Source organism: Perca fluviatilis, chromosome 18 (assembly GCF_010015445.1).
Source record: "Perca fluviatilis chromosome 18, GENO_Pfluv_1.0, whole genome shotgun sequence".
Classification (NCBI taxonomy): Eukaryota; Metazoa; Chordata; class Actinopteri; order Perciformes; family Percidae; genus Perca; species Perca fluviatilis.
Window position 1 is genome coordinate 13,458,431 of NC_053129.1, and position 9,610 is coordinate 13,468,040.

General features: G+C 41.7%; 1 protein-coding gene across 1 annotated transcript; it reads right to left on the minus strand.

The window, feature by feature from the left end:
* Positions 1-171: 171 nt before the first annotated feature.
* Positions 172-9,605, minus strand: fkbp1b (FKBP prolyl isomerase 1B). The gene is made up of 4 exons (XM_039781819.1): positions 9,424-9,605; positions 8,685-8,732; positions 2,177-2,289; positions 172-974 (listed from the first exon to the last, which is right to left on the minus strand). The coding sequence occupies exons 1-4, from the start codon at positions 9,458-9,460 to the stop codon at positions 846-848; spliced, it is 327 nt and encodes a 108-aa protein (XP_039637753.1). The 5' UTR covers positions 9,461-9,605; the 3' UTR covers positions 172-845.
* Between the last annotated feature and the right edge of the window lie 5 nt (positions 9,606-9,610).

Sequence of the window (9,610 nt, forward strand, 5' to 3'; positions counted from 1 at the left end):
ATTTAGACGCAGCCATAGTGCATTTTTATAAAATCTGCCACTAGGAGGTGATGTTGCTGGAGAAACCCCTGTCTGTAACATGCTGTCAATTTCAAACATACCGTAAATCATTTTGTATTCTTGCTATTATTACTTAATCACTCACTCACAAATCACACACAGGACACAGACTTCTCAACACAATACATGCCATTTTTATTCAAGAGTTGGTCGATAAACTGTCATAGTAGTAATGGCTCTCATAGAGTTCTGTACAGTATTGGATTGGGTTAGATTTGATTGGGTAGCCTTGCAGTACATGTTTATGAGGGATATAAAATATACTACACATAGCAACATCATTCAGAGCATTCAGCAGGACAAACCTTTATCAAAGTGGCAATGCAGACAGTGGTATATAATGCCCAGTTAAGATACAGAGCAGAAATTATGTACTTTCAACATAAATACACATCCTCTGTTGTTGAAACTGTAAGGCAGTATATGTTTTGATTGCAATGTAGTGTGGCTCGTGATCATGATGAAGGATTTCCTCACGGTTCAACAAAATGTACAACTTTAAATGCAGTCAAACAAAATAGCATCTTTGACTAACAAACAAGCCAAACTGTGGTGTGAGTGAAAAAGTCTTGCACGATGTGAAATCTTTCTCAAGGATGTATTATGACAAGATGGCAACAAAGCAGCGGTAGATACGTTTAAATATTGAACTAAAGAAGACTGTAGAAATCAAAGAAGAGTAGGTGGATGGTGGGAGGCAGCAGCCAAGTATGGTCTCCCTGTAGAAACAGGTCGTGACAAACTCAGCCTCATTAAGCTTCACCCTTCGTATTTAACCTCAGGCATCACTCCAGCTTGAGCAGTTCCACATCGAATATAAGTGTGGCGTTCGGGGGGATGACCCCAGGGTGGCCTGTCACGCCGTAAGCCATATCTGGTGTGCAGGTGATTTTTGCCCTCTGGCCCAGGCTCATCTGCAGCAAACGAGAAAAGGAAAACATGACTGAGTATGCTGCTGATGCTCTTCTTTTTTTTAATGCTGTTTTAAAAGCCCCACACACACCGCTGGTTTCTGTTCATTTCAGTATAAAAGAGTATAAAATTGAGAGAGGAAATACATCATAGCTAACGCTGTCCTTTTTTGTTTGTTTTATAAATGACAATGCAATTTCAAGCACAGTTTTTGTTTGGGTGAAAATCCTACGTTCAAGGTTTGAGACTTGATTGCCAAACATTTACACATTCCTTTCGCTAGACATTTAAACCCCAACGACGGACAATAAGGAAACACAGACATTGGGAAAAGGATCAAGTTTGGTAGTTTCCTACAATAAAGTGATACCCAACCAAAGCCTATACAGTGCCGTACCCCTATATAGGCAGCATCAAATGTGGTGTAACAAGTTTGTAGTTTTGAGAAGAGTATCACTTTAATCATGCTGGTGCTGCTTAGCCAATTCTCGCTGACTCTTCAGTCTCGGATGTCTCCTTGTCACGTATTATTACAGAACACTACAAGTTTGACAAGAACGGGAGCAGTAACCAGCTAGGATCCCTTTAACCCTTGTGTTGTCTTCCCGTCGACCAACAGGCAAACTTTTTGTTTTTCTGGGTCAAAATTTTAAATGAAAACCTTTTGGTCAACGGCTTGGTCGTCTTTTTTGACACTTTTATCGCTTTTCCCCCCGATGTTATTGCCACTTTTTTCAGCGTTTTTTTTTTTCTTCACTTTTATCCACGTTTTTTGGCACTTTTTTGGCACTTCTTCCAATGTTTTTGACGAGTTTTTTCGACATTCTTTCATAAAACAAATTTAATTAAAATTCCATAAAATTGAATACAACACCCAAATTATGAATATAATATAATAACATAATAAAATATAAAATTCAAAAATTTTCTTCGGGATGAATAAAGTATCTATCTATCTATCTATCTATCTATCTATCTATCTATCTAAATTCAATGAAAGCAGTGAACTTTACTAATTGTATGGAACCATCCACATTGTTTTTTTTTAACAATTTGGTTGAAAGAAACACAAATTTGTGATATAGAAACTTTTGAAAATGGGTAAAATTTGACCCGAGGACAACAGGAGGGTTAAACATCAAAAATATGCAATAATAGTCGTAATCAGCCATTGAATTCAACCTGCCTTAGCTTTCCCTCTTACCTGTGCTACTCCTTCCTCCCAGCCCCTAATGACCTCACTCCGTCCAATCTTGAACTTAAAGGGCTTGTTCCTGTCTCGGGAAGAGTCAAACTTCTTCCCATTCTGCAGCATACCTGCCAAAGGAAAAAAAATGACATTAACAACATTCAGAGGGTAGTGAAGCATCTGGTTAAGAAGCGACCCATGATCATCTGATACAAAATAAAGACGAAGCACACGCTTATTTTTACTTAATTCCTAGTTTTTTTCCCACATCTCTATAGCTAAATGCTAGTAATAAGACTGTACCTAATCTTATTTCATTATGGTCACTTATCACAGTGTGATGCCATATCAATGCACACCCTTTCCTCAGTAGCTAATGTTTGGGTAAGAGGCATTTTAAGATTAAAAGGAATAATAAAGTCATTCTGGCTCCAGTCTGAGGAATTATTCTGGCGCTGCTTCTTATCAGGATCTTGGGTCTGTTTCAATTACGCAAATGAACAAAGGGAATGTGAATCAGGAAGCATTGGCCTGGTTTAGTGGATTATTTTTAAAGTTAACTAGGCCATGCCTTGCCTGTATCTAGACCACAGGGAGAAGAGGGTAACAAAGGCGCAGCGGTGCAGGACTGCGCGCCTTCAGAACACTGACAATAACACTGGGGCCATTAAACACTACTAAAGGCACTGGCCCCACTTCACCAGTCATTTTAACATGCCTTCCTTGACTTCCCCTTGCCACTTTCACTTGAGGGAATCCAAGCTGCCATTTGAAGCGATGTTGTGTTACTCTGATAACTCAAGTGAACTTTCTGACCCTCTTCGACGTCCAAGAGAGCAAGTCAACATGACAGTTTATTTTTTTCTGTGCACGAACGTATCTTTGAGGAACAAGCGATATCTAACAGTAGGCGATACAATGGCATATACTATGATTGAAGATTTTATCCATATGGCCCAACCCTAACATGAATGATTATCTCTTTTTTTAACTAGTTTTACAGTCATGCAGCAGTGAGTCGAAGTAGCTTCGAGCTAAAACTTTCCACTTGCATTTTTCTGGAGGTTGCCCTGTAATTGTCCTTTGATTTATCTTCCTCTGTCGTAATTCAACAAGTGTGAATACTTAGCATTTAAAGTTATAAGCCATATGAATGTTGGTACTGTACTGCCTCTCCCGTTTCATTCCCCCTAAACTTAGTAGGTCCAACTTCGGACTGGGCTCGGTCCAACCATGGAGTGATCGAGTGCACACACACCAGGGCGAATACCACCTGCTGCAGGGCATTCGAGTAGCAGAGAGGCAAAACCTTCTTGCGTTAACTGCAGAACAGCGGATTCAGTTTCTGGCAGTGGTGGCTGCAACTCGCAAGGAAACACAGATAGGCAATGTTCACAGGTGCGAGCCCAGCGAGGGGAATCACATCCTGAGCGTTGCACTAATTAGTCCTACTGGTTGGTTGAGGCCGTCTGCTCAGAGACTGCTGGTGTAAAAGCCTACCCCGAGAAAACTGAACACGCTATTGTAAAGGCTCCTCCATGTTACGCTGAAAAAAAAGAAACGAATAACAACTCCAAATCGTATTGCAGGAGGCAGCAGCAGCCGGCAGAGGGGTTACTAGCAACAGTGACTGTGGTACACACCGGCAACTGGCTAAAACCAGACTGAGAAAGGGAAGAGAAAAAAAAATGAAGAAAACACCACAAGCTCTTTGTTTCCTGTGAAAGCAAATATAAAGCAGTATTGCTCTAAAGAGAGATGGCGATTCCAGTATTTCACTGCGTTACAGCATGGTGACGCTTGGCGTAATGTTCTATGCTACTTTCAATATATAATGACAGCGAGGCTAAACAGGTGCATGGACGTTTCACTCATGGCTGTCAGACTGTATCTTGCAGGAAAGCAAAAGCATCCAAAACGACTTGTACAGCGCCCTTGTATCAGTGCTCCGTTATCACTCTTTGAACAGCTAAGCATGGGTGGGGTCTCTGCAAAAATAACGCAGTCCCTTCCCGAGGCCGACTCCCAGACTCTCTCCTCATAAAAAAAAAAAAAGGCTTGCACTTGGTAATGCTCTGGCTAGATCTGCAAAAATCTGTGGCCCACAGGGGTGGGGGTTATTTTTACTCAGTTTACTGTATCTTGTCTCACCCCCGTCTAGGACGGTGGCCAGCACAACAACAAACCCCCCCCCCGGCCCAAGTGTGGATGAAATGAGATGCACGTAAAGCTATCCGTCTATGACAAACTTGTATGTGTTGCCGCGTTTCACAGCTGCAAGCACGCACGTCTCAATGGAAAGAAAAAAATCTTGCACATGCTTCGTTAATATATCAAGTGTGAGAAACTGGGAGTAGGTGCGATGCGTAATTAGGAGTTTTTTCAGAAAAAAATTAAATAAAATCAATAAATAGCAAATTCACTGCTGCGCCACGAATAGTCTGAAAATTATCCTCAGCAGTGGCTTAAAAGTTATTCTAATCCTATCATTATAGATGCCAAACAAAAGCCCATTCTGGACAAGATTTCGGGTGACCTGGTTCGTCAGTGGACCAGTTTGCTGGATAATTACTAACGTGCTATAACACTGCTGTAATATTTCTCCTCAAATCACCTCTCCCATCTTTTCTGTCGGGGGGGGCACTACAAGAAGATCTTGTGCCTGCTCTATCAAAATACAAGCTGTTAAAAGTCAAACTCTCAGCTCTTTTCTTGCTTTCTGTAACTCTCCCATGTCTGGATTGAACACTTCCCACGACATTCAATCACAACACTCTCCTTGAAAGGCGAGTTTGGCATCCCCTGACATGCAACCCAGTGTTTCAGTCTCTATCTATTTCTGTGTCCCACACCAAGGGCCATTAGGACTCTGCTTCAGCAACACGTTTCGTGGTGAAGTCTGGAGCTCAAACATGGTAAGGAATGACGTTCACATTTAGGCATGACATCATATCGGATAAGCCTGTTGCTCCCAAAGCTCAGGCGTCTTGTCAGTGGAGACGAGGCTGTTTATCATCATAGCCTGGTGCCAAACTTCATCGATCACGGAAACCCACAGGCTGCTGTAGATTTCTTCACTTTGACTGATATCAGATCCACTTTCTTTTCCTTCCTCCAGTGAGAGCCTGACAGAGAAATGGGCTTGTGATTGCAGGACTGCTGGCCCAGCTTGGCGCACAAACAGGGGACGGAAGCCTCTGAGCCCCTAACAGCTCTTCATATATTATACGATTTGCCCTCAAATCAGGCACTTTACCATTTTTACATATACATTTACACGCCAGACTGCTTGTCTTTGCAACCCTGCTCTGAGATGTGCTGCTGATAGAGCGGCTGCTCTGTGAACAGACTGGCAGTCAGGCATGACAGAAACAAGAATGTGTGTGAAAGAGTGAGCAGCTTTTCTAATTATTTTTGTCCAAGCCAGAGCCCCTTACCTGCCTCGTGGCAATGAGCACTCTGCTAATTTGGGCAACCACAACTCTCACTAGAGTCAGAGGGGCGGGGGGGTGGGGGGGGGGGGTGGGGGGAGGGGGGTGGGGTCACTCACATATCTGTGTGTCTATGTGCTCTGGCATGTGTGTGTCTGCATGTTTAAAATCCCAAAGGTGAAAGTGAGGATTAAAAAGGAATAGCAGTGAGCGAGTGAGAGAGAGTCTCTGTGAGAATGAGGCTCCCTAATGGTAAATGCTGAAACAGGAGTGGTTTCCAATCTCATTATGTACTGGGAAATCGCTCTCTCTCCCTCTCTAACTGTTTCTCTTAGCTCTGCTATCTGGAAAACTAACACCAGTGCAGGGTGCGGTGGAGGGTGAAGTCTGTGGTTTTGCACGAACAGCCAGCTGGATGACTTGGACAGGCCGATGTCCCAGATCTACAGCTAACCTCTATTACCAGTACTATCTCTTTATCAGATCTTGCCCTAATCTTGTATTTGAGCTTTTAAAATAAAACAAATGTAGGTTACTGTCTGTCTTTATTACAGCCTACTGACCCAAAAAGTCATTTATGTAATCTTAAATCCTCATTAGTTTAGCTTTCATACGAATTCCTGGATAACTAACGCACACTGGCTGAACTGTTAATACCAATTAATAGGGATTTCCCAAAATAGAAAGATATTTAATCTGTGTGTGTTCTAGGATTACATTTTGCCTGTTAAACTACACACAACACGTGAACGAAATCAAAATAGCGTGAGAAATACCTCTTCAATGCATCAGTATATGATATGAAACGTGCTTACATGTGCGCTGCATACAAGCCTTTCTGTGTCTAGCACTACATATGACAATACAAATGCTCTAATTTCTTCTAAGAAAACAACATTCTTCAGATAATCTTGTGGCTTGTGTTCAACACTGTAGGGCTGCTCCCTCTTAGTCGATTAGTCGACTAATCGGTCATGTTTGATGCTTTTTTTCATGCTGAATGACTTATTTCCAAGAAACGTACGAGCACATCTCTGGTAAACACAAGAATTAAAGTGGCGCTTTTGCATGACTCTTTGCGGAGAAACTCAGATTTACAGATCTGTCGATTAAATCAACTAATCGATTAGTCGATACAATTGAATGAGTGTTAGTCGACTAAGAATTTCTTCAATCGAGAACAGCCCTATAACACTGAGGTCTTATTTTTCATTTGGTGTGCAGCTCCGCCTTTAGAGGAACGCATTTCATGATGCGATTGTGACAATGGAGCACAGGGTCCACAATAAGTATAACCTTAGAGTGGGGTTGAGGTGCACATGGAGACTAAAACTCATTGTCTGCTTTTGCTAACGTACTAACCAAATAATTGGTAGGTAGAGGGAAACAGCACCACCAGGCAAAGAGCGAGTGACTACCAAGCCCTCACGTACTGTGTCTCTGCAGAGAGCAGGCCCAAAGTGAAATCAGGTTACTTTTTCCACTGTTCTAAATAGAACACAACATTTGTTATCCAGAGTTGGCCTGACTATTATCTCACACACACACACACACACACACACACACACACACACACACACACACACACACACACACACACACACACACACACACACACACACACACACACACACACACACACACACACACACACACACATACAGTACAGGCCAAAAGTTTGGACACACCTTCTCATTTAATGTGTTTCTTTATTTTCATGACTATTTACATTGTTGATTCTCACTGAAGGCATCAAAACTATGAATGAACACATATGGAATTATGTACTTAACAAAAAAGTGTGAAATAACTGAAAACATGTATTATATTTTAGATTCCTCAAAGTAGCCACCCTTTGCTTTTTTTGATAACTCTGCAAACCCTTGGTGTTCTCTCAATGAGCTTCCTGAGGTAGTCACCTGAAATGGTTTTCACTTCACAGCTGTGCTTTGTCAGGGTTAATTAGTGGAATTTTTCCCCTTATTAATAAAAAACCAAAGGGTGGCTACTTTGAAGAATCTCAAGTATAAGACATGTTTTCAGTTATTTCACACTTTTTTGTTAAGTACATAATTCCATATGTGTTCATTCATAGTTGTGATGCCTTCAGTGAGAATCTACAATGTAAATAGTCATGAAAATAAAAAGGAAACGCATTGAATGAGAAGGTGTGTCCAAACTTTTGGCCTGTACTGTACACACACACACACACACACACACACACACACACACACACAACAAAAAGAGAAATTCTTCTATTAAACTAAATACTATTAAAAAAAACTCAGTGCCACCATATTGTAACAGATTAAGACAACCATGTGAATCCATTTTAAATGGACGGAAAATCCCCAGCACGAGGGACAAGCAATAATTGGCTAAAGATTAATACCTGCATGCAAACACATTCACAGACAATACAACAATACTCACAAGCAATCAAACCTGTTTACAACAGAGCCAAAACTAGGGAGTGTGCAATAACTGTTATAGCCATGTAATAACACTGATAATCAGACAGACTGATGACTGTGAACTAGGTTTTGTTTACTTTCTGTCTGACCTAGTTGTCTGGACTGCCAACCCCGGGGCACAGAATAACCCAAATTGATTTCCCAAATGTCTCAGCGTCTTACTGCCCCGCCTCACAACTGGGCAATCTGACAGGAGACAAACAGGAAAAAAGGGCATGTGTGTTTGTGTGTGTGTGTGTGTGTGTGTGTGTTTGTGTGTGTGTCTGTGTGTTCTATGTGCATGGTACAAGTTTCAACGGTCTGTAAAATGGCATTGACACCAATAGACATCTCCTTCAAAACAAAAGAAAAATAATATTGCGTGGGTGTGGTGGCAGCTCCACCCTATCTTTGAAACTTTAAGCGACAAACAGGTGCATACATGTCTCGCAGACTGTGCATACACTGTGAGAGCTGGGCTGCAAACTGAATTGTCAAAACACACACACACACACACACACACACACACACACACACACACACACACACACACACACACACAAATGCCCTCTCTCAACAAGGAGACAGGAAATATGTATGGCTCCATGATTGCCAAATTTCAAAGAAAGGGTCAGTTACCTATGTAATGAACAACACATGTCTGGCCTTTCTTTGGAAATGTTCTTCCTGTTGAGAAGAGAGAGAAACAATGGTTAGGCTATTGTGTGTACAGCTCAGAAGCTGCCAGGCTTATCTTGTAGACCATGACTGGGCCAAGTCTGGTGAGGTGTTCCTGGCAGGAATGCCATACCCTCCTTATATTATGCCTGCAGACATATTGAAGTCAGATATGCGTCTGTTAGTATCATTTTCATTTTGAAACTTTAGCCTGGAGGCTTCTTTTTCCAGGACAATCAAATGCCTATAAATGTGTTATTTGTTTTACAGAGCTACATACGTCTTGAGGAGTCTTACAAGACAACCTGACAATATCTTTATTCTGGCTGCCAAATCTCAGTTACCTTGTGAACAAGTTCTCAATTTAAAGAGACATGCAGAAAAAGCTTGCCAAGGTAACCCGTTTAACTGTAACGTTACGTATGGAGAGTTCGAGAAAAAAACACAGTGCAGTCGTCAGTGATGATGAATAACAAGAGAATAATTGGCTTTACATACCCCTTATTATATCCCGAATACAACTGTTAGTTGCTACCTATCTGACGAGGAAATTACTATCCATCGTCGAACACTGAACTTGATATTGTATGTAAATTATGTTGACGATTTAACAAGATTTCAACGACACTGTGGGGAACCACCGAGCCCCTACACCACAACCCAGGCATCGAAGCACACACAAGCGGATAAATGAACTCACCGTCACCGGGAGATATTGTCTCGACTTCCACGCCCATGGTTGTACTACTTAAAAAATCAGCTCTGAAACATAGAGAACTACAAAGCCGTTTTGACAGCCAACGTTACCCGTTTTGCGGCTACAAGTCGGGCTATATCGGTGAAAACCATGTATTCACCGACCACTACGGACCCGTAGCTGCAGCCAA

Excerpts from the sequence above, each read along its gene's own strand:
- fkbp1b (XM_039781819.1), bottom strand. The coding sequence starts at position 9,460 with ATGGGCGTGGAAGTCGAGACAATATCTCCCGGTGACG. Across the intron at positions 8,733-9,423 it reads GACAATATCTCCCGGTGACG|GAAGAACATTTCCAAAGAAA; the intron begins GTGAGTTCATTT and ends TCTTCTCAACAG. Across the intron at positions 975-2,176 it reads GGGAGGAAGGAGTAGCACAG|ATGAGCCTGGGCCAGAGGGC; the intron begins GTAAGAGGGAAA and ends CGTTTGCTGCAG.